This window comes from Symphalangus syndactylus, chromosome 18 (assembly GCF_028878055.3).
Source record: "Symphalangus syndactylus isolate Jambi chromosome 18, NHGRI_mSymSyn1-v2.1_pri, whole genome shotgun sequence".
NCBI classification, from domain to species: Eukaryota; Metazoa; Chordata; class Mammalia; order Primates; family Hylobatidae; genus Symphalangus; species Symphalangus syndactylus.
The window spans coordinates 108,783,562-108,808,030 of record NC_072440.2 but is presented as its reverse complement, the minus strand read 5'-3'; the positions used below and the strand labels follow the sequence as shown (position 1 = coordinate 108,808,030).

Sequence of the window (24,469 nt, the reverse complement as noted above, 5' to 3'; positions counted from 1 at the left end):
ACTGGGACTTGGGTCTGAGAGGGTCCTCACTGGGACTGGGAAAGTAGCTGTGGTGCGCAGGTGCAAGTCCAGCAGCCAAGCACAGACGAGGGGCCTGTGCTTGGCACTGGGGCAACTGAGCACAGGGTGGTTCTGCAGTGTCTGCGGCCAGTCCCAGGCCTCGGTGTCCTGGACCAAAGATCAGAGCCCAAGGTGATCAGGCAGGAGAAAGCCTCAGCCACTGCAGGAGTAGGGGGAAGCCTGGGATAAACCAGCCGTCCCAGGCAGGACGAAGGGGGAGGGCATGCAGGACCACTCAACGCCATGGCTGAGAGGACCTCAGCAAGAACCAAGGTCACCTCTGACCGAGTTCCCAGAGGGCAGGAACCCAGGGCAGGGTGGGAAGATGCTGAGGTGGAAGAAGGGAAGGAAGGGCCAGGGAGGCGCTGTTAAGTTGGGAAGACTTGAGCACGTTTTACAGAGGGGCACGACCCCAGGCTTCAGGAGGGGTGCAGGCACCTTGACCGTCTCAACCAGGAGGGTGGTTTTACGCACACAGCCATGTACCAGAATCCCTCAGGTTGTACGGTCTGAAGACATGCAGGTTCCTGTGCTTCAGCCATAGCTCAACAGAGACCTTCAAACAGAAAAAGAAGAGACTGACTTCTGACTGCCAGCCTGAGCCGTGGAGTGTGCTGGCTACGGTCAGCGAAAGAGTGGGGAGAGCGTCCCCCAGGCCCTGCCACCCTGTGAGGCCTCATCATCCTGATGTGACACCGAAGTGCAAGCAAAAAAGAAAAAGTAGGTAAATGAGGTTTCACCAGAACTAAAAACTGTTGTGCTTTAAAGGACACCACCATAGAGAAAAAGTAAAAAGACAACCTACGGAATGGGAGAAATTATTTACAAATCCTGTATCTGATAAGAGACTTACATCCAGAATATATAAAGAACTCTTAGAGCTGCTAAATTAAAAACGATTCATGGCACTAGCATGCAGCAGGGGAGAGACTGGACTCCGACTTCACGGAGGACAGGTGGGAACTGACAACCAGGGACCAGGGTTCAGGGTCAGGGCCCGTGGATGGAAAATTACCCAGAGGAAGCATCAAGAAGGGGTTTCTGGCCAAGCAGACTTGATAGGATCGTTGCTGACAGCCGGCCAGAGTGGTAGGATCTCCAGCTGCTGAGACACCGAGGGCGGGGACTTTTCTTAAACTGGCTTAGCAGGATTCCTGCGCACACTGGTTTCTACAAGGACAGAGAAGGAAGCCAAGGTCAGGCTTGTCTGGTAGAGGGGGCTTCTGCACGGATGCAGCCTAATTTATGCATTGACAGCCTGCCTGGTTCCCAGCAGGCCCTCGGGTTCTACGGAGAGAGCAGGTGAGGGGGGGTCAGGGGAAAGGAGAGGACCCCTGGGGCCGGCTCTGCTGTGCTCACGACGGGGCGGGAAGAGGAGCTGGTGAAGGAGAACTCAAGAAAAACATGGAAGAGAAGCTAGGGTATTCTGAAATAGATCGCATCTTTCTTTTATTCGCTTATGTACGTTAGCCTGAGGGGATTTGCCCAGTTGGAATGGAACAGTTTTTCTGATAAGCTTTAAAATACAAGAGTGTTTTATAACATAAAAATTCAGACTAAACAAGTTTTCTGTGTTGGCTTTTGGGTAGGGTTTTTCTGGTAGGTTTGTTTGTTTTTGAGACAGGGTCTGGCTCTGTCACCCACACTGGAGTGCGGAGGCGCAAATGCAGCTCACTGCAGCCTTGACCTCCTGGGCTCAAGCGATCCTCCCACCTCAGCCTCCCTGGTAGCTGGGACTACAGGAATGCACCACCATGCCCAGCTAAGTTTTTGTAGAGAGGGGATCTTGCTATGTTGCCCAGGCTGGTCTCAAACTCCTGGCTTCAAGCAGTCCTCCTGCCTCTGCCTCTGCCTCCCAAAGTGCTGGGATTACAGGCACGAGCCACTGGGCCCAGCTGAAATGAGTTTTCTGTATCAATTCCAGACCTGTGTTTCTGTGACTAAAGTTGATCAGTGGTAAATATGAAAAGAACTGGGTTTTTTAGCTGACTACAGATTTAATATCATCTAGCAACCTATGTGGCTGTTAACATAGCTGTTCTGTCTTTGGATGGTTTAAAATCATCTGACTCCCGCACCACAGAGAAGAATCATTCTTGCCTTCCTCTCCACTCAACAGTTCACAGCCACGGACTGCAGGACACTCCGCCTTGAGAACACTTTAAAATGGCCATTGCCCATCTGTAACGGCTTCCGTGCCACCAAGGTGGTGAGGAATCCCAAAACTGTGACAGAGAAGCAGGTGAAGGAGCTGAGAACTGGAGCTCTCCCCCACCCCTCAGTGCCCGTATGAGTCGGGGCTCTCTAGAGGGACAGGACTCATAGAATAGATGAAACTGTGAAGGGGAGTTTATTAGGAGAATTGACTCTTGATCACAAGGTGAGGTCCCACAATAGACCATCTGCAAGCTGAGGAGCCAGGAAGCCAGTCCAAGTCCCAGAACCTCAAGAGTAGGGAAGCTGACAGTGCAGCCTTCAGCCTGTGGCCAAAGGCCTGAGAGCTCCTGGCAAATCACTGGGGTAAGTCCAAGAGTCCAACAGTTGAAGAACTCGGAGTGTGACGTTCCAGGGCGGGAAGCATCCAGCATGGGAGAAAGATGAGGCTGGAAGACTCGGCAAGTCCGCTCTTTCCAACTTCTGCCTGCTTTGTTCTGGCCGTGCTGGCAGCTGATGAGATGGTGCCCACCCAGGTTGAGGATGGGTCTGCCTCTCCCAGCCCACTGACTCAAGTGTGAATCTCCTTTGGCAACACCCTCACAGACACACCCAGGAACAATACTTTGCATCCTTCAATCCAATCAAATTGACACTCAGTATTAACCTTGACAGCGCCCAAGGAGGGGAGGGCCAGACCCAGTGCACAGTTGTAGTTTCTCCCACAGAAGCACTGGCGATGTGTTGCTCCTAAGCTCAGAGCCAATAGGCTGGAGCGCCAGGGGTCGCATTTCCCCGGGCTTGTGCGTTTATAAGTGATGTTAGTGTCTGGTTTGCGTGTGCACAGGTGACGTCTCAAAAGGATATGGCGGCTGTTTTCTGTCTTCATATAAGTTAGAAGCTTGCTTTCTCTGTCTCTGGAAAACTTGAGTCATGTGGAATGATCTGTTCCTTGAAGGTTTAAGTATTCACCTGAGAATTGCCTTGCTGGGCACATGAGGTGTGCTGTGTGCTTTTCCTAACTTATTGTTATTAATCTGCCTCAGTGTTGTGTGCCTGAGGACTTTTCTGTGTTTCTGGGAGCCGTTTTGGTAATTGAGAGTTTTCTAGAAAGCCACCTGTTTGGTCCCCATTTTCTCGTGGATTTGCACAGAGTAAAAGACAGTAAAAAAAATAATGCTCTTACCATTATTTCTGTTTCCTTGTTCTGCCTGTGGCTATTTCTGCTTTTACATTTCTGTTTATGCTTCCTTTTCTGGATTAGTTTATACACTTAGTATTTTTTTGTTTTTTTGTTTGTGAGACAGTGTCTTGCTCTGTCTGCCAGGCTGGAGTGCAGTGGCACAATTATGATTCACTGCAGAACTCGTGGGCTCAAGAGATCCACCTGCCTTAGCCTCTCATGTAGCTGGGGACCACAGGTGCTTACGGCCACACCTGGCTCATTTTTTTTTCTTTTTTAATAGAGACAAGGTCTCACTTTGTTGCCCAGTCTGGTCTTGAACTCCTGAAATTAAGCGATCCTCCCACCTTGGCCTCCCAAAGGGCTGGGATTACAGGTATGAGCCACCATGCCCAGACACTGTATTTTCTTTTTAATAGTGTCTTTTACTGATTTGTTTTCTGCATATTCTGGAATACTTATAATTGCATTTTTATGTTTAATTTTTTCAGTTGCTTCTAACTTTTAGAAATCGGTAGGATTTTATATCCTAATTACATTTTAATAATTCTGAAAATGTCAACTTACTTTCTAATCATCAGGAAAATCAGTGGGTAGCAAAGAATATCCCAAGATTTCTCTGTTACCTTCCTCTAAGACATTGTTTGAGTACAAAGTCCCATGCCAGCCTCAGGAGGCCTTGCAGTGTGGAGGATCAGCACATGGTCTGGGCGTTGGGCAGGCCTGGGTGTTGACCCCACACTGTTGTGTGTTAGCTGTGTGACCTCCGAAAATTGTCTCATCCTTCCAAGCCTTACTTTTTCATCTAGAAAGCGAAGCTAGTGACAGCATCTGCATCACAGGCGGTTACGAGGGTCAGGTGAGCTGTGCTTGTGAACGCTTGCCACGGCCACCGGCACGTCCATCTTGATCAGTCTTGATGATGAGCTGTAATCATCTTCAGTTCAGTATCTCACACAGTCCTGCTAGACAGGAGATGCAGGCGTTCGAGCTGAGGGCCATGTCAGAGAGCCCATGCTGCCTGTGGTTTCTTTTGAGTCAGCAAGTGGGAAGTCTATAGTAGTGGACTTCAAACCGCGTCGGACTGTGCAGACGATGGGCAGCGATGGACACATGCCATTCAGTATGTGGTGTGTGTGCACGCCTGTGTTTTCTCTTGTTTCATTCTGTTTTTTCTTCCTCCTCATATGGTATTTCTTTTGTGGGATAACAGCAACAGTTGTGAAGGGCCTGAGATGTTATCCTACTTGCAAGCTGTGGAGTTAGCTGCCATTTTCATGGATGCTGGCAAAAAATGTAAGATTCCTACGTTAGAAATGAAGGATATTACACAGCAACAGCAGTACAGCCAGAGTGGCATTCTTTCCACCAGACACGGGGCCCTGATTCCTCAGGGTCTTCACCGAGGGCCTCATGATGCCTGCAGTGGGCTGTGTGGCTGGAGAGGAATCCTGAACTTAGAACACCCAAATCCTTGCTACTGGGAGGTGAGCCTGCCTGCCCTTCACCCCAGAGGGACGTAGTTTAGCTTACAAGGCTGTCCTCTAAACAGGCATCCTTGTGTAAATGCTTTGAACAAAGCCCTGTCAGTGTCTATGCTTGGAAGACATGCAGAAACATGACACGCATGGAGAACCATCTCCCAACCAGTCATTTGAGAGGTTAGCAGGCTTGTTTCAATGCTGGACAGATGCTTGGCGTGGAAAGCCTAAGAGTTAACTCGGCTGCTCAGTGATAGTGATGGATGCCCCAGCCCTCCTCACGGAGGTGAGCTGCGCACGTTCAGCTTGTTTCTCATGGGGACAGAGGACAGCATTTTGTTACGTTTCTGCTGCTGCCATGATAACAGAGCTTGCTGTCGCCATCTGGCTCCCGCAGGCTGTGCCCCGGACACAAAGCAACTCTGTCTTTATCCTCGTGAGCGTGGCTTGGGCCATAATAGGAGTTCTCTTTAATTTGTATCTATTTTTTATTGTAAGCCTTAGATCATTTATTCCCTTCCTTACGCTTCTGGAGGTGAAAGAAAACCCAAGTCTGCCTTTGTAAAACCAAGCTGTGGCCTCAGGATTCAGGGCTGGGGCACTCAGCCTTCCACCCCCCAGGCATCCTCAGCCACAGGCCTGCTGCGTCCGGCTGCATTTGAATCGGGCAGCCGGTGGGTTTCCTGACACGGGTGGTAAGAGTGGGTTTGAGTTTGGGTTTGGTTTGGCTTGTTTTTTACAGTAGAATTCTATATTATTTGGTCAAAATACTACTTTGCAATTTGCAAATGTGGTGGCACCTACCATTTTACTAGCCACGAGTAACTCAAGTTGACTTGGGACCTGCTCATATTATACCAATATTTTAAGTATTTGATGTTTCATTTTATTAGTTATTCATTTTGTTTTACCTAATGCTCTGCCAGAATTCATTCCAAAAGGTAAAAATTACTAAACTATAAGACTTTTAAATAAGGCACGTATATCAGCAAGTTAGTTGCTGACACATAGAACATTAACGTTCCACTGTATCTCAAATGTCTTTTGCCTTCGGCCGGACGCAGTGGCTCACGTTTGTAATCCCAGCACTTTGGGAGGCCAAGGCGGGCGGATCACGAGGTAAGGAGATCGAGACCACGGTGAAACCCCATCTCTACTAAAAATACAAAAAATTAGCTGGGCGTGGTGGCGGGCGCCTGTAGTCCCAGCTACTCGGAGAGGCTGAGGCAGGAGAATGGTGTGAACCCAGGAGGCGGAGCTTGCAGTGAGCCGAGATTGCGCCACTGCACTCCAGCCTGGGCGACAGAGCGAGACTTCGTCTCAAAAAAAAAAAAAAAAAAAAATGTGTTTTGCCTTTTTATTAAAAAATGATTAAATGGTTACTGAAGTTTTCCTCTACCTGACATATAAATGTCTTCATATTCTAACATGATATTAGGGAACTAAATATATGAGTATAGACTTAATATTTCTTTTGTCAACTAAACTGACTAAATAATTTTGTCAAAGCAGATTGGAGATATAAAAACAGCTGAAAAGTATTTTCAAGACGTTGAGAAAGTAACACAGAAATTAGATGGACTACAGGGTAAAATCATGGTTTTAATGAACAGGTAAATATTTTAAAACTAAATATATGTTTTCTCAAATTTCTCAGAGGCGTTTAAGCCCCACTTACTGAGTAGAAAAGCTCCCTAGAGACGAGCTTCTCTCTGTGTCTCCTCTTGCCCTGTGTCTCTCAGAACTGAGACCCAAGGAGTACATGGGTGTTTTCTTGAATCGCATGATGTTCTTTTAGTCACAGCAGCTGATTTTTAAGGAGATATTTCCCCCTTGTTCTTCAGAGAAGCGCTTGTATTGCCCCCATTTTCAGCATATGTGTGCGTAAAGATCACCATTGCTGACATAGCGGCCGTTCTGGATCCTGTGCTCTGGTGTTCTGTGGCAGAACGCACAGCGTTGTGCGAGTGCACATTCGTGAGGAGGAAACACGCCTGGGACAAAGCCTGCACCCAGGATCAGAAAGCCTAAATGAAGCAGGTGTCCGTTTTTAGCAGGAAGTCATTTAGGTGAAGTTACTCTATCTCAATTAATAAAAACTAGAGTGGCTTGGCCGGGCGCAGTGGCTCATGCCTGTAATCTCAGCACTTTGGGAGGCTGAGGCGGGTAGATCACTTGAGGTCAGGAGTTTGAGACCAGCCTGGCCAACATGGTGAAACCCCGTCTCTACTAAAAATACAAAATATTAGCCGGGCATGGTGGCAGTCGCCTGTAATCCCAGCTACTTGGGAGGCTGAGGCAGGAAAATCGCTTGAATCCAGGTGGAGGTTGCCGTGAACCTGTGGGTTGTGTTGGGGGACAGCAGCTCCTGGGCTTCCCCGCTAACTGCCGCCGTTGCTTGTGTTACAGAGCATTCCTTCACCTCGGGCAGAACAACTTTGCAGAAGCCCACAGGTTCTTCACAGAGATCCTAAGGATGAACCCAGCAAACGCCGTGGTAAGATCCCCAAGCTGCAGATCCTCCGTCCTCTGCCTTTCACAGACGCTAGAAACACACCCACACACGCCTCAGCAGGGGCCTGCGCTCTCCAGTCCACCAGCTCCAGGCAGTGGCCGTGGCCCTTAAGGGAAGTGACCCAGCGGGGCCACCTAGGCTCCGCCCAGCAGCTCTGCACCACCCGCAGGCCCCTAACACAGGGCCCAGCACACAGCGTGGAACGGGCGGGCGTCTGTCCTGGTTGTGTGGGCCGACCCTGTGCGTGTGCTCCTCCCTAGGCCAACAACAACGCTGCCGTGTGTCTGCTGTACCTGGGCAAGCTCAAGGACTCCCTGCGGCAGCTGGAGGCCATGGTCCAGCAGGACCCCAGGCACTATCTGCACGAGAGCGTGCTCTTCAACCTGACCACCATGTACGAGCTGGAGTCCTCGCGGAGCACGCAGAAGAAACAGGCCCTGCTGGAGGCTGTCGCCAGCAAGGAAGGGGACAGCTTCAACACGCAGTGCCTCAAGCTGGCCTAGCTGCTGCCAACACACTACGTCAGAAGGACCCGGGCCTTTGGAACTGTGTCATGAAGGTATTAATGTGACACGGAGGGACTCAATAAAACTCCTGCTTCACTGGTGTCTGGCTGCGTGTCGTCTTGGTCCCAAGCCACGGCCCAGCCCAGGACTGCCCCGCAGTTGGTCGGCATTCAGCCACACAGTCCCTGCAGCTGGGCCACTGCTCATGAACGCAAGGGGCAGGCGTGCTAGGAGGACACAGCTCGTAGACACAGGAAATCTGGAGTCAGACTCGGGGCCTCTGTTCTGGGGGCCAATCCTGCTTTGCTCATTCCTTCTGGACATCCTCAGAGAAACGCTGGGAGGTGTGGAGACCCTCTCGCCATGCACCTGCACGTACAGGGGGTTTACAACAGAGAAGACACCCCCCACAGACCGCCGCTCATGCTCCTCTTGCCCTCCCCACACCCCCAAAACTAAGTGCGTTGGTCTTACCCATCCGAGTCTCCTCCAGCCTGATGCCGGCCAAACGACCCCTGCCAGCCTGGCGGTGGAGGAGAGGCCATCACCGTTTCTCCCATAGTTTATGCGTCCATGTGGAGAGTGAGCTGAGGAACAGGAACCACGACACATAATCCAGTAAAGGAAGAGCACGTAAAACACAGGCAGGCAGGGGCTGGGGGTGGTTTTGAAGCCAGACACATGTTTTCATGTGTTCTCTCATGCCTGAAAGGCCTTTTGCCTTCACGTTTACACAGTTATTCCTGCTTTTGAAGAACTTAAAGTACCTGAAAATTTCTTCACTTTACGAAAGAACTCTGACAAGGGTTCTCTAAATATCTACCTTTGTGGATAGTTTTAAATATAATTCATTTTACAGACTGTGATATAAACATCTGCACAAAGCGAAGCCATATTTCTGTTAATTTCTGTAATGGAGTAGAAACATACAAACACAGCATCTACCAGACAGTCTCAGCCCATTTGCTGCCATCTAGATTAATTATGCATTAAAATAAAAAGAGGTGAGACGGCCAAAAGGACTGTTGGACACCAAGGAGGTTTCAAAATCTTTCTCTTCGAAAAGAAAAATGAAACTATTGTTAAGCCCAGAAAGCTGAAGATGTAATTAGAAGCCCTTTACCTTGAGGGTCTTCCTCCAAATCTGACTTCAGGGATGAGATGCAAGGCTCTTCCTCTGCTCCCACCTGGCCCCTCACTGCAGGCATCTTGCAGGCTTTGCCAGAGGTATGGAGCCTGTCCTTTCCAGGCCCGGGGCTCAGCTGTCCCCGGCCAGTTGTGCAGGAAAGCAGACAGCGGTGCCCAGGCTCCAACTAGACGTGAGCCCAGCAAATTAGAAACAGAGATCAAGGTTCTCTAGTAAGCTGGTAAGCCTAAATCCACCCTCCCGCCCAAGTCCCACCCCCATGCTGCTGGCATGAGGCCAGGCCAGGTGACAGTATCATTGCCTCATGTCTTGCCTGGATTATTGCTTTTTCTTTTTTTTTTTTTTTTTTTTTTGAGACAGGATTTTACTCTGTCATCCATCCAGGCTGAAGTGCAGTGGTGCAAACATGGTTCACTCCAGCCTCAACCTCCTGGGATCAAACGATTCCCCCTCAGCCTCCTGAGTAGCTAGGACCACAAGTGTGCTCCACCACGCCCAGGATTTTTTATTTTTATAGAGATGGAATCTCATTATGTTGCCCAGGCCAGTCTCTAACTCCTGGCCTCAAGTGATCCTCCCACCTCGGCCTCCCAAAGTGCCGGGGTTACAGGTGTGAGCCATGGTGTCCAGCTAATTTTTTTTTCCTTACTGTCTGTATGATTGCAGAATTTTTTTGTTTCATTTTGCTAGAAGAGGCAAATGGTGCTGTGAGTGTTTATAATGTCTGGGACAATTGTAACTTATCTAGTTTACACTTAGCTTCTCTTTATGTTAAAAGTAAATTATACATCCCTGAAATCTTTTCTAGAGCCAAGTGAAGTGAATGGCTAACCATCAGAAGGCTAATTTTCTAACTGGGAAATGGGAACCTCGCTGAGTTGATGATGGGCTCACTACTGTGGAAATGCCACCCTGGAATGCACAGTGGAGAATGAAAAAGCCAGTAACCCTGATGGCCATCGTTACCGGATGGCCAGGGTGTGCCAGGCGGCAAAGGTGGATTTGCTCCCTGAATGATCCATCCAGCCGAATCTTGGAGTCATTCCACGTTTGCCACGAGGGGCAGTGTTAGATCAGTGATCCTCAAAGTGGGATCCCTGAAGCAGCAGCGCCAGGATCTCCTGGGAACTTGTCGGAAATGCACGTCCTCAGCCCCACCCTCTGATCACAGAGGAGTCAGAACTGCTGGGGCCTGGGCCGGGCCAACAGTGTCGTCTGCACGGCCCTCCAGGGGCTTCTGGTGTTCCTGCAGGTGTGAGAATGAATGTCAGACACTGGAGGCCACAGACAGAATTCCAGTTATGCGGCAGGCGTTGGAGCCCGTGGGCATCGCCGTCCTGCCTTACACTGCCGGCCTCTTCTGCGCCCCCTCAAGGATTGTGCACCCACCTGTTGTCTCTGCCTGGACCCCTCCTGGCATGCACCTTCCTAGTCCCTATTCAGTGTCACACCCTGAAGCCTGCCCTCAACCCCAGGACAGTGCAGCCCCATCCACATTCTCTTTACCTCTTGCCCTGGACCCACACAGGTTCCGTGACACCTGCTCCTGACACAGCCCCACAGTTGCAGTGCATGGGCTGGAGCTGCCGCCATGAGGTTCTCCTTCAAACAAACACCCAGTTCCAGCGTTCCTCGGGAAGCTTCCCATGCCATCCTGTCACGTCTTGCACCCAGCACCAAGGGCGAGGCCCGGCAGAGCAGAGCTGCAGGGGCTCAGCTGTGTGCACCACAGTTCTTGAGACTCCCGCCTGTGTGTCCTTCCCAGTCTGCTCCACAGGCCCAGGCCCAGAGGTCGTCCCTGCGTTCCCATGGCTTCAGGCACATATGTGCAGACATGACGCCAAGAACGCCGGCTTTGCCACCAAGGACAGAAGACAGTCTGCCCCACCCGGGGTCACCTGCAGGTCCTGCTCTGACCAGGGTCCAGGCCCTGATTCCAGGGATGTGACAGCACCCAGAATGTCCTGCCTTGTGTGGCACGTGGGACCGGGGACTCGGGCCCCAGGGCTCCCAACCCTGGCTGTGGAGAGAGGGTAGCTCCGCTGCTGGTCGGGGGCACTGTGTGGGCAGACAGCGTGCCAGTGGCCACACGATGTCCTGACAGCAGAGGCACTAAACACTCCAGGAGCGCCTGAGCCCCAAGCTCTGGTTCCATCCCTTGCAAGTGAGGGAGGCCCAGTAACAGCCAGACTCCATCAGTTCAGAGGCAGGGGCTAGAGACGGATTTAATTCAACCTAAAAATACAAGAATGGACCTTGTCTGCAGTCCTGAGGGAGTGGACAGGTGCGTGCATGCTCCGATGGTGGGATCCAGACCCCCTCATCTGCTTTGGAGGTGCCACCAGGCCTCATCCTGGGCCTCATCCCCAGCCACATCCCAAGCCTCTTACAGGCAGGCCCCGAGGTCCTTTCACCTTTCTCTTCTCTCCAGTGCTTGGTGCATTTTCAAATTCAGTACCTTTCTTTTGAATAAATGAGCAAGAATAAACTTGGTGCTGCTTGCCGAGCTCCTCTCCCTGGGTGGGGAACTAAAGCAAAACCATGCTGGACGGGGTCCCAAACACCCTAAGAAGGCCGAGCTTCTGTCGCTCTCCAGCAGCGCACCGAGGACTGGAGGGAGGTCCCGTCGCTCTCCAGCAGGAGCACGAGGAGTGGAGGGAGGGCCCGTCGCTCTCCAGCAGGAGCACGAGGAGTAGAGGGAGGGCCCGTCACTCTCCAGCAGAAGCACCAAAGATTGGAGGGAGGGCCCGTGGCTCTCCAGCAGGAGCATGAGGAGTGGACTGCAGGCCCATCACTCTCCAGCACGTGCACCAAGGAGTGGAAGGAGGGCCCCTTGCCCTCCAGCAGAAGCACCAAGGATTGGAAGTAAGGCTTGTCGCTCTCCAGCACGTCCCCCTGACAGTGGAGGGAGGGCCCATCACTCTCCAGCATGAGCACCGAGAGATGGAGGAAGGGTCAGCCATTTGTCGAGCTCTGCGTGTGAAAATCTGTGATTTCATTTCTTATCAGTTATTACTGTCACCATCACTCAGGATGAAATTGGCCTCACCCGCTCAGGAGCAATGCTGCCCTCTCCCTGTCCTCCTCCTGTGTTGAGGAAAAAGCCGGACTAACCCATTCCACACCTTAGCATCAGTTGCATAAATGCTATCTCAGCATGTTCTAGAACACAGTACTGTTTAAACAACGTTCTGGGGGTAACCAAGTTTATGACTTGCAGACTTGATGCCCGTTAAACATGGGGGGCACCTGCCTGCGTTGGAGCAGCCGTCAGAGCCGCGCAGAGCCTGCAACACCCACACATGACTTCCGCCCACCAGGCCAGGTCCCACCACTCCTCTAAATCCTTCCAGTTCTTCTTGGGCCACTTAAACGCCACTGTCTCCACAAAGTCCTGTCGGATGACCCTCATAGGAAGTGACAAACCATATTCTGAACCCCTCTCCCCACCCAGCAAGGCCCTAGCCCGCGAGCATAGGGTTTCCGTTCTAGAACAGTGTTCTGTGAAGGGCCAGAGGCAGTATTTGAGGCCTCATGGGCCACATGCTGTCCCTGTTGCATATCCTTTTTTTTGTTTGGTTTGGTAAACTGCTTAAGCTGGCAGGACAACAGAACCCGCACATTCTCCACGCAGCCCAGCGCCCTTGGCCATGCAGGGCTGTGCCTTCTGCCAGCTCTGGAGGCCCAGGGGCTGGCATGGGCCTCCCGTCCTGAGCCCCCCCATGTACATTGCACCCATACTGGGAATGCCCCCGGGATCTGCTGCGAGACCCCCAAGGACCAGCTTCTGCAGTCCTGGAAGGGCTCTCCTGACCCCCCAAGTCCGCCATCTTCTGACGGTGGCAGGTGGGCACAATCACTGGCTGAGCGACTGAGGGTCACTGAGATTACTAGGCCGGCGCTGCACCCAACTGAAATGAATTCACATGGTCCTCACAACTCCTAGCAGCCGATGCTGTCGGCCTCGCATCTTACAAGAAAGGAACCATCGCCAGAAGACACTGAGCAACATCCTGAGGGTCACAGGGACAGTGCAGAGCCAGGACCAGCCCGGCCCATGGTCCCCCAGCGTGCACCGCCTGGCCCGGCACTGTGTGCTCAGCCACAAGGACCAGGAAGAGTCCTGCCCGCAGCTCAAGTGTCTACACTGCACTGCCATCCAGGCTGTGAGCTGCCGCTGAGCATGGGGAATGTGGCTGCTGCAGAGACGTTATGAAACACTTCTAAAAGAATGTAAAAGATCTCATTAATAATTTTGAGTACCTGTTAAAATGATAGTAATTTTGGATATAGTAGATTAAATAAAACATTATTAAAATTAAGATGACCTTTGAACATTTTTAACGTGGCGACTAGAAAACTTTGTTACGTGTGTGGCGCCCATTTGTGGTGCCCATTCTGTTTCTGTTGGATGGTGCCAAAGAAACCAACACGTAAAAGGCCCTGCAGAGGAGCCGCTGCCTTGCCGATGGTCAGTGTGGGTTCTGCCCTGTGGGTTCCTGGCGACCAGGGCTGCTGAGGGCTGAGGCTGCCACGGGCTAGGCAGATGGTGGCCCTGCAGCCCATACCCTCCAGAGGGCGTGGGGCATGGGATGGGATGTTCCGGAGGGCATGGGGCATGGGACAGGATGCACACCCCTCACCCTCCGGAGGGCATGGGGCATGGGACGGGATGTTCCGGAGGGCATGAGGCACGATGGGACGGGATGTTTACTCTGCTCCATGGCCTTGCAGATGGCCTTGCAGTGTTGAGTGTAAGTCAGCATTGAAAGCAGTTTTCCCTGGAACATAGAATTCCAGTTGATGTGGATCCAGAACCACGGAGGGTCCTACAACTGCTATGCTGGGGCTGACTTACCGAAGACCACGGAGCGTCTCTCCCCCAGCAGGCTGAACCCCACAGGTTCCTGTGGCACTTGCATGTGTGTCTTCTTCTTTTTCCCCCAAATAATTTTCTAGTTTTATTCTTTTCCTTTGACATAGAAGAACACAATTACCGAGAGAGAAAAAAGGAAGGCGAGGGTGACTGCGTGCCTCCCCCATCCCCAACCCCATTCCCACATGGCTCATTTGAGCTCTGGGAGGGTTTACAGGTAAGAATGTGAAAATCAGAAATGTCAGGTAACTTTTCCAAGGACCCACAGTTTAAAGTGGGAGAGAGGGAGGGATTCCAATCCAAATCTAATGGTGAGGCTCATGGTGGTACCGAGGATCTGTGTTGCCATTTCACACGCTGCATATTGCTTTGCAGTGGAGCGCTGAATCCACAGGCAGGGCCGGACCCACCAGTGGGCTGCCGTGGACAGGCTCTGGGCTCATGCACCACACACATGGCCACACGCTTACACATACAACACACACATGCACTCACATGCGGAAGACCGTGCTCACCTGCATCTAGGTCCTTTCCGCCTCGAGGTTTACCTTTATTGGACCTGGAACCCGATTATGGGCAGTCTGTTCCCGCGTCGCTCACCCTCGTCCGTGGAAGAAGTGCCATCTCCGAGACCATGTTAGGCGTCATCCCGCCAGCACAGTCAGCCAGGCTCTCCAGCCTCACTCCCTCGACCCCAGGGCCCCGAGACTCTGCCCACTGTGACCTCCCTCATCAAGATGACCCCCCGTGACCTCCACCCTGGCTCATTCTGACCGCCCTGACACCCACTCCTCAAATGCCCACAGTGATCCTGGGGTCCTGCTGCCTGTGGAGTGGACCCAGTGCATCTCCCTAAAGCCTCCAGCTGGCTCGGCCTTTGTCTCAGCCTCCACCTGCTGCCCGGTGTCAGGGAACCCCACTAGCTCCCTGGGCATGCTGAGCTGGACAGTCAGCGAACTGCACCCCTGACCCCTCGGCCACTGCTCCAGGAAACTCACCCAACCCCAGGGCTGCTGGAATTCACATCCGATGGGTGGAGTTTATTCTCTGCACCCCAGGGCCCCTCACACGTGTCAGGAAGAAGAGCTGCCCTGGCACCATGGGTAGACTGCAGGGAGACCCCAGGATGCGGGCAGACCCCAGGATGTGGGGAGGCCCCAGGCTATGAGAAGGCCCTAGGCTGCAGGGAGACCCCAGGATGCGGGGAGACTCCAGGATGCAGGCAGACCCCAGGATGTGGGGAGACCCCAGGCTGCAGGGAAACCCCCAGATGGGGACTGAGGCCAGGCTGTGAATGGGAAACAGTGCTTCTGTTTCCTAAGGCTGCCATAAGACACTCCTAAGTATGAGAGCACAGACCTGATTCCCTCCCCATTCTGGAGGCTGCTGTCAGCAGGCCACTCCTAGAGAGGCTCCTTCCTCTCCTCTTCCAGCCTCTGGGGGCTCCCGGTGCCCTTGGCTTGTGGCCACATCACTCCAGTCTCTCCTCTGGTCACACAGCCTCCTCCATGTGCCAAATCTCTTGCGGAGCCACTTAAGATGGTATTTGGGGCCCACGGTAATCCAGAATAATCTCATCTCAAGATCCTTAAGCTAATTACATCTGCAAAAGCCCTTTTTCCAAAACAGGTCACGTGCACAGGTCTCAGAGCTTAGGATGGGGCCGTGACCTTGGGAATGATCGGCGGCCAACCACAAACACCCACTCAGTAGCTTCCTGGGGCTGCTGTAACAAGGTGCCCAAACAGAGCAGCTTAAAATAGAACTGCATCTTCTCACAGTTCAGGGGGCCGGAAGGCTGCACGCGAGCTGCAGGCTGGCTGCGTTCTCTGGAGGCTCTGCAGTGGCGTCTGTCCCAGGCCTCTCTCCGTGGTGGCCGTGGCAGTCCTCGGTGCTCCTGGCTTTCGGCCATATGGCCCCAGTCTCTGCCTCTGTGTTTACGTGGCCTCCTCCAGTGTCTCTGTCTTCTATTCCTGCAGAGACAACAGTCTTTGGATCTAGGGCCCACCCTAGTCCAGGATGATTCCATCTCGAACCCCTATTTAATTACATCTGCAAAGACCATTTCCAAAAAGGTCACATTCCGAGGTTCCGAGCAGACATGAACTTTTAGTGAACGTTATTCGGGCCCCCCCACCTCACAGACAGGCTCTGGCAGCCTCCTCACCTCAACCCTCCTCCAAGGGTACATCATGTCCCCCTTTAGACAGGGAGACTGAGGCACAGCTTGAAGAACCTGCCCACGGCCACACAGCTACTGCAGCAGCAGAACTGGGGTGATTCCATCTGCGCCTTCATCCATGCAGACACCTCCAAGCCCAAGGCATCCACGGAGGGCTCTTCCCTCATCCTCTCCACACCCCAAGCTCACAGGGATGTCTCTCTGCAGAGGTGGAGCAGGCGATGCTGCCCTGGGGGCGTCTGTACTGGGATCTCTGGGGCCAGCTTCGATGTCATGATAGGTGGCCACTGGCCCGAAGTCCTGCTCAGCAGCAGCAGCAGCAGGACAGGCCTCTGGAGAGCGTGCCTCTGTCTCTGGCCCTGCCAGTGGTGTCCTTGTGTCCTTGGGGACCCCCCCACACACACATTCTGCAGAGGCAATCAATAAAGCCGGGGCACCAAGGAGGCTTCAGGAGTGATTAGCAATGGAGCAGGCTGGAAAATACGCGGACGCTAGGGCAGATCATATTGATTCCATTGACTTGCCCTTTGCCAGGCTGTTGTATAACTCAGATGAAATCCTATTTGGATTTTAGAATGGGTGGGATTTTTTGAACCGTTGGTGCAAAATAAACACAAGCATTTTTAACATGGACAAGGAAACACATTAAACTATAATAATAAAGGCAGGCAAGCACATCCTGGGGAGAGTGGTTTCAGTCGAAAGCACGCTCCACCCTAGAACTGTCACACCTGCACTGCTCACGCCAGGGACAGACCGTGATGGGAGCACAGCCTCCTGCCCTCCAGCCCCCGCCCAGCCCAGCTCCCCCAGCCCTGCTGACCTGGGAGCTGTCTTCATGCCTGGATGCTTCTAGTGCCCTGCCCCCGCCGCAGTTAAGAGAATATTTTGAAAAATAATCACTTCCCAAGGCAGAAAACACAGAGCAGAACACGGAGCGATGCAGAAGAGCCGCCTGCTCAGGGGTGCCCCGGATGTTATCTGCAACCTGGCACAGCCCAACTGCAGGCCTCAGCCCTGTGCCCTGGCCCCACCTGAGCAATTCCTCTGCCTTCTTCAGGGCCCAGCCAGGTGGTCACAGCAAATCTGGTCAGGACCAGGGACAAGGAGCCCGCAGTGACATCCTGCCTCAGCCATCCACCTGATGGTGACGACTGCCCAGACCCCTCTCTCTGAGCAGCTGTGCCTGCCTGGAGCCCCTGTACCCCTCACCCAGCCATAAGGGCTGCTGCACCCTCTGCTCTCCTCACTGGACTGTGGCGTCCTGAGGAACCGACCAGCCACTTTTTTATGCATCTCGGCACTCGGGACAAAACCAGCTCTCCTGGGGGGGCTTGTGGGACCGAGTTCCGCTGAGAGACATGGTGAATAGAAGAACTTCACGCATCACAGCAGGCAGAGCGCTCCGGGAGCCCTTGACCCGACCTCATCTTACCAGTACTAGGGACTCACTGCGGTAGTGACGTGCGTGAGGCCCAGAAGTCCCTCCTGCTCACTTGCGATGGGGTGAAGATATTTTTGAAACCTAAAGAGACAGGGTTATCTGACAGAGTAATAAAGCCAGGGCTGGCTTCTTTCCCCTCAGAATGAAGTTCAAGCCTCCTCAGTCCCATAAGTGCACAAATGTCCACCGTGCTAACTTTACAAGCTCCATTTTCATCTTGGGCAAGCAGGATTTGCGGCGCGGAAGAAATGACCTGGACATGAGCCGGCAGCGTCCTGGGCACAGGAGGCCCTTCGGCCGGCGGCCATGCCTGCGCTGCACGATCTTGTCCCTGTCAGAGCCGCTGACCTGGGTCTAGTCCCACAGAACCTCTCCTGGAGCCTTGGGGACCAGGGCTGGCAGCTGAAGTCACTCCTCTGCATAATGGAATGAGCAGTAAGGCTTTAAGACGTCAACACTGTGTCTACACTGTGTCCCACCATGAGCAGACGTGGCTTGGTCCCTGAGCCCCCAGGGCAGGAGCCCCCAGGCACAGTCTCCTTCACACTGGGCTCCTGTCACTTGTAACAAAAAGAGCCCCAACTAAGACAACAGAAGAGATCGTGTCACGACATTTCGAAGCACAGAGTTGGAATCCTGGGAAGACGGGAATGGCAATCCCGGGCAAAGCTCCAGGTGGATGCGGAGCCAGTGCCCTCCCTCAGGGCTGCTCCCAGGGCCTCCCCCCAGGGCTCCCACCTCTGCAGGTTGCCTGGGACAAGAGGTCTTCCTTCCTAGTCCCTCTAACCTGCCCACTGAGTGCACCCCATGAGCCTGGTGCCCCAGGCACTGTGCAGGAGGGGACAGCAGGCCAGCAGCCTCTGCCCTGTGGGTCCGCACAGCCTGGGGAGCGGGGACAGAATGGACCTCCCGCTGCGATCCACCTGCCTGCCGCCATCCTTCCCCATCCACTCCGAGGGCGGGCATTGCCTGACTAGGACAGCTCTTCACCTATTTCTCAGATGTCCGTTCCATTGGTTTCTCTTTCTCAAGATGTCTGATCCGCTGTCAGCAGTTTCTTGAGTGGAGGTGAGCACTGTGGTTAGGGAGTCACACTTAGGCACCAGTTACCTACGCCATGTAACAACACTGCTCTGAAACTTGTGCCTGACGACAGGAACATACATTCTCACCTGCAGTCTCTGGGTTAGCTGGGTGGCGTGGAGCTCTCCTGAGGCCCTCAAGGTGACAGCTGGGGCTGCATCATCTGAAGGCTCAACGGGGGCTGGAGGACCTGCTTCCACACACCCCCAGCCAGCAGCATTGCTGGCAGAGGCCTCAGACCTCCCCAGAGAGCTGCACAAGTATCCTGCGGACGTGGCAGCCGGCTTCCCCAGAGCGCAGTGTCCGAGAGCAGGCAGGAAACTACATGCCAACAGAGGCCACCCACGGCCACCTCAGCCGCTTCCCACTCATTAGAAACAAGTGACCAAGAGAGACCATGCTGAAGGGGAGGATAAATGGAGGGAGATCGTCAGAAACTTGTGGATGTATTTTTAAAAACAACACAATTTTTAAAAAAATTGTCATTTCACTGGATTTGGGGCACTGGGGAGATTGACCCACATCTTCTCCTCCACCATCCAGATTCCTATCATGTGCTGATCTGACCATGTAGTTTGCAGAAAGGAGAAAGTCTCTTCCAAGTTCTTCTGGAAATTCATCCCAATATTCATCAGATGCTTTTAAGGAACACCAGAAAAAACTCCAGGTCTGCCCTGGGGATAGCTCTGAACCCCTCGTGTGGTTTAACACACAGAGAACTTCCTGTTGCACTGCTGACAGGTACCACGTGGGGAAGAGCTCACTGGGGTCAGCAAAGCTGGGGAAGCAAAGCTAAGCACGGCCCCAAGGCCTCCAGCTGCTCCCGGCACCACGGCTCTCCCCGAGAGGGACTCAGACTCCCAACCCATAACAGAACCCTTTAATGCATCACTTCACAGACTAGCTTTCCTCAGAGCACGCATTGTAAAGACACCAGCCTGGCGCATCAGTTTGGGAGTTTATCATCCAAAGACCATTAGAGGGGCAAAAATCCCCACCTGTCACTCAGCTCCAAGAGTCAAAGACCCCCAGGCTGCAAGGAACAGCAAAGGAGCCCTGCGCCACAGGCCACTCGGCCACCTCCCTTCCGTCTCCAGGGGGGCTGAAGACCTCAGGACGGTGCGAGCCCCAGGGAGGCCCTGGAGAGCCTTTGCTTCCCCTTTTGGTAACGGAGCCAGCCCTGCTGCCAGCATCCCTGACGGGTCAGGCCATCCCAGGGCCCTCGCGGGCCAGGTGGCCCTGCACACGCATGCTCCCAGGTGGCACCCGGGGCCAGAGATCCCCTAATGAATTTCTTGCTGCACACAGGCTGAGTCCAGCGACTGTACATGCTCTCCCACATCTCTGCTGGGAGCTCCACCTCTGCTGGGAGCACCATGCTATATCTGCTGTGTGTCTGTGACCCCCATCTGTGACACCCTGGTTCCAGACTTTATTTTCGGTCTCAACACACACCTAATAAGAGATGTGTGCAAAGGGACTTTCAGGATAAACTGGCTCCACCGCCCTATCCCTTCGCCAGCGCATGGCCCAGCATCCAGCACACAGGAGGCAAGCATTTCTCAGATGTGGGATGCATGGCACATCCCAGCGTCTTCTTGATCAGAGAATGAGGGAGAAAAGAAACCACCAGAGTCTCCTGAAGGCGTTGCTGGAAAGAGCCCAGCTCACTGGCCGTGCACTGGAGGCCCCTAGGAAGAATCTGCCCATCACAGTGGATGGAAGCCACGACTGGACATGAGACTTCATGTGAGCTCTGTGTACAAAGCAACCGGCTCCTTCTGTAGGACCAATACAGACCAATGCTGGCCTCAGCACAGCCGCATCGCTAGAGTTCTCCCAAGCGGCTGACAACAGGCGCTCCATCCATGGCCCGTGAAGTGCCCACAGGCTACAGGTCTTCCCTTGAGATTCAGAGAGTACCAGCCGCTCAGCCCCTGTACACACCTGTCATGCCTCTCGGGCTCCAGTGATCCTCCTCCCACCTCAGCACCTCAGTATCTGGGACCACAGGTGCCTACCACCATGCTCGGCTAATTTTTGTATTTTTAGTAGAGATGGAGTTTCACCATGTTAGCCAGGCTGGTCTCAAACTCCTCAAGTGATCTTCCTGCCTTGGCCTCCTGAAGTGCTGGGATTATAGGCATGAGCCACCGCGCCCGTCCTTTTTGTAATTAGGTTCTCACTGCATAAGTCATAAAACAATTACAGGGTCTCCAGAAACTGCTGCCTGATACACTTTCCAAAGTAAACAGCTTTCGGAAAAATGGCTGTTTTTAGATCGCATCTAAATGTCGCATTCTTGGTCTGTGTGACGAGAACCAGACTCCAGCCACCCACCCGCCCACCTGGGGTACCGCACACCAGGCTCTGGGAACGCGCAAGAAGCCGGCACGCTGGGAAGTTACTCACAGCGCCTGGGGTCGCCCTCTCGCCCCACGCCCATCCGGATGAGATGTTTTCGTGAGTTGCGTAACTCACAGCCACCCAGTAACACGATCGACCAACAGAGGCCTCACTCTCGGGAAACCGAGGAGCCCGGCCGAGGCAGGGGAGCCCATCTTAGTTGTCAGAGCTGCATCATGAGAACAAAATGTCTGAAGCTGCCAACTTCACTACAGAACTAGGAAAACACCTCCATCAACAGAACCAGACGATCTCCTCGTGGACACGCAGCAAAACGTCTGCAGTGGTTACCTCACACACCCCCTCTTGGAGGACAGGCAGGGAAAGAAAGATCATGCAGCCCACAGTGCTCGTTGCATCCCACAGTTCATAACCACCAGCCTCTACAGGCTCTCTGGAGGGCTCGCAGAAGCCCACGTCCACACGCAGGCACACACGTCCAACCACATGCATGACGATGTGAGCACAGAAATGAGACCCCCTCCATCTCGGATTGGGTTTAATCTCCTGCAAATCAGCGAATCAGCAGCCGCTTTGTGCAGGCAGGTGCCCACTGCAGCCCGATTTGCCTTTCTAAATTTCATCTTAATTTAAGGAGGTAAAGAATGAAGTCCACACTCCACAGGATAACTACTTCTAAGGAAGCTGGAAAACTGTCTGGCTTATTGACACAAATTTAAGAAGGAATATTTCCTCCGAAGTCTTGGGTGAACCACAGCAGCTTGGACAGTGTGGACGTCTGGCGTCCTGAGTTTGTGCTGGGCTAGAAGGAGAGTGGGGGATTCTGTAAGCCAGGTCGCAGTGGTGTGGGCAGGAGACAGGGGTGGCGTTCACAGTGAGAGACAGCCAGGGGAGGCCCCTAGGAAGAATCTGCCCATCCCAGTGGATGGAAGCCACGATTGGACGTGAGGCTTAATGTGAGCTCTGGGTACAAACAAAGCAACCGGCTCATTCCATAGGACCAATATTAAACATGCTTATACTTTAAAATACAATTTTGATGCAAGAATTGAATTTAGTAGCTGTATTTTCTAATCAAACATTAGAATATGTGGTCTGTACATATACGGCCAGAGGACAGAATGTCAGAAATAGGGACTGCAGGAAATGAACTGAGCTACGCGGCCACCGTGAGCCTAGCTCCTCCCTGCTTCCACCTAGTTCCAGTCTGATGAGTCTGTCTTCGTCCTTCCCTGCTGGAAGAGGTCAATTTAGGCTTTTTTAAAATGGAGAGTTCAGGGTCATGAGCTGATAGCAGAGGGCTCTTCGTCGTCATTTTTAATCAGCTCACACACAGAGACCATCACTGGGGCCCTGGCTAAGGAGGGGCATCTGCTGACAGCCGCTGCTCAGAGGCCAGCAGAGCGTCTCATCGGGCTCTCCAGTCTTCCTTCTACACTTCAATGATAAGGATTGCAAATTTAAAGTAAAATCTTGAGCCCCCCAACTGACTGAATGGACCCCGTTGGCCAACCTTAAAAAACGAGTTCCCAGCCGGGGCGCGGTGGCTCAAGCCTCTAATCCCAGCACTTTGGGAGGCCAAGGAGGGCAGATCACGAGGTCAGGAGATGAAGACCAACCTAACACAGTGAAACCCCGTCTCTAATAAAAATACAAAAAATTAGCCGGGCGTGGTGGCGGGTGCCTGTAGTCCCAGCTCCTTGGGAAGCTGAGGCAGGAGAATGACGTGAACCTGGGAGGCGGAGCTTGCAGTGAGCCAAGATCACCCCACTACACTCCAGCCTGGATGACAGAGCGAGACTCCGTCCCAAAAAAAAAAAAAAAAATGAGTTCCCAGGCACGATGAGACTGGAGGTCAGACACACCCCACCATACCCCCTCCCTTTTGGGGTTTAGACACAACTGGCCAGCATTCATGTTAAAATAGAGATGGTGAGACCACAGAACAGACTGTGGCAATAAGACACAAATCACACACAGGACCTAAGGCCTGGCCATGCTACAGCAAAGTCTCACACCCTGTGCTTAAATAAGAAACTGTCCTCACCACCACAAAGGTTTTCTTCTCCAGCAGCTAAACCAGCGTTGGCCTTGAGATGAGCAAGATGAAAACAATTTGTAGTTTATCCACTACCCGATGCTGGCTAACTGGCTCCGTTCCACCAGCCTTAACTACAGCTTTGATGGAACAACAGACCGATTTCAGTAACTTCCGCTAGACAAGAATAAGCCCATGGATGGGCTCTGGCTGGCTGACAGAGGCTGAGCGCTGGGAGCCTTCACGTCCCTGTTTCATCTTTAGAAGCGCAGAGCCTGCCTGGGATGCATGTAGATGTTTAGTGTCCTCTCCAAGGTGAACGTGGGTTGTATGTAACGTGGATGTTTGTTCAATACACATGCACCAGGACCACTTCATGAATATTCACAGCTCCTCCTGTAACCTGTTGAATATGTATGATCCTCCAGCCCGTTCAGCATAAAGCTCCTGCCTCTTCTCCTCCAAGGTGCCTGTCTCCGGTCTCTGCAGGAGGCTGTGCTTCCCAGCCTGCGGGATGCCACCTTGCAGAGTGTAACGCTTTACAAGAAATCATGTCTTTAGGCTGGGCATGGTGGCTCACGCCTGTAATCCCAACACTTTGGGAGGCCCAGGCGGATGGATCACCTGAGGTCAGGAGTTCGAGACCAGCCTGGCAACATGGTGAAACCTCATCTCTACTAAAAATCCAAAAAAATTAGCTGGGTGTGGTGGCGCATGCGCCTGTAATCCCAGCTACTCGGGAGGCTGAGGCAGGAGAGGCTTGAACCCAGGAGGCAGAGGTTGCGGTGAGCCAAGATCACACCCCTGCACTCCAGCCTGGGCGACAACAGCGAAACTCCATCTCAAACAAAAGAAAAAGAAAGAATGTCTCCTTTTCTAAATGTATAGATCGTGTCATCTTTTAGTTAACAAGAGGAAGAGATGGACGGCAAGAAGAGAAATAAAAATCAGAAAGGAGATGACCCTATTCACTTTTCGGAAGTGAGGACAAAACCAAATAGGTAAATGAAGCACCACAGGATGAAGACGCCTTTCACAGCTATTCCAAACCGGGAAAGCGTCCTGGGGCCAGGACTTCATTGGGATAAGATGTTGGATCTGGAACAAGATAGAACAAGGCTGGACATTTCCTGGATGATCCATGCCTACTCCTTAGAAACAAGCGTGAAGTCCCCACAATGCGAGCGGGCCTCTCACCAGGTTGCCTGTGCTGTCTGCAGTGCGGTGTCTACCTCGAGTAGGAAGACAGCAGGGAAAAATCAAAGTGTCTTGAAAATGCCAACACATTAACCAGCTTGAAGCCATACCCAACTGCAGTAATTCATATTCTGATTTATTAATATCCCAGTCATAAACCCCATGGCAATAAATACACCTGTGCCTGTAAAAAAGGGGCACACTTGAAAAATAACACGTCCAGGAATATCTTAGCG

General features: G+C 52.7%; 2 protein-coding genes across 12 annotated transcripts in view; one reads left to right on the top strand and one right to left on the bottom strand.

The window, feature by feature from the left end:
- The window catches only part of TRAPPC12 (trafficking protein particle complex subunit 12), a 108,308-nt gene extending 94,940 nt beyond the window's left edge, over positions 1–13,368 (top strand). For 2 of the 8 annotated variants that reach the window (XM_055254217.2, XM_055254218.2), the window contains exons 10-12: positions 6,391–6,491; positions 7,288–7,375; positions 7,654–13,368. In XM_055254217.2, coding sequence (XP_055110192.2) covers positions 6,391–6,491; positions 7,288–7,375; positions 7,654–7,896 — 432 coding nt within the window. In that variant the 3' untranslated portion in view covers positions 7,897–13,368. Of the gene's footprint in view, positions 1–598; positions 2,581–3,680; positions 3,774–6,390; positions 6,492–7,287; positions 7,376–7,653 lie in introns of those variants that run through there. The other 6 variants (XR_010116972.1, XR_010116973.1, XR_008652695.2 and 3 more) reach the window with 6 other exon arrangements.
- Positions 6,461–22,540, bottom strand: LOC134733483 (uncharacterized). Of its 4 annotated transcripts, XR_010116977.1 has the most exons (7): positions 14,471–22,537; positions 13,905–14,018; positions 10,553–13,827; positions 10,013–10,292; positions 9,023–9,212; positions 8,374–8,486; positions 6,461–8,268 (listed from the first exon to the last, which is right to left on the bottom strand). XR_010116977.1 is itself a non-coding variant. In XM_063622860.1 (3 exons), exons 1-3 carry the CDS (start codon positions 10,697–10,699, stop codon positions 7,993–7,995), a joined length of 831 nt encoding a protein of 276 aa, XP_063478930.1. In that variant the 3' UTR covers positions 6,461–7,992. The 4 variants fall into 4 exon arrangements, 1 of the variants encoding a protein (XP_063478930.1); XR_010116976.1 differs by having other exon boundaries at positions 6,461–9,212; positions 10,013–13,269; positions 13,905–15,895; positions 16,090–22,540; XR_010116975.1 differs by having other exon boundaries at positions 6,461–9,212; positions 10,013–13,269; positions 13,905–22,535.
- Between the last annotated feature and the right edge of the window lie 1,929 nt (positions 22,541–24,469).

What these genes read in the sequence shown, in the direction of transcription:
- LOC134733483 (XM_063622860.1), bottom strand. Translation starts at nt 10,699, where the DNA reads ATGGCATGGGAAGCTTCCCGAGGAACGCTGGAACTGGGTGTTTGTTTG. An exon ending in GTGTGGGTCCAGGGCAAGAG is followed by an intron (nt 9,213 to 10,552) that starts GTAAAGAGAATG and finishes GCTCACGTCTAG; the next exon opens with TTGGAGCCTGGGCACCGCTG. An exon ending in TTTGGAGGAAGACCCTCAAG is followed by an intron (nt 8,487 to 9,022) that starts GTAAAGGGCTTC and finishes CCTGTTCCTCAG; the next exon opens with CTCACTCTCCACATGGACGC.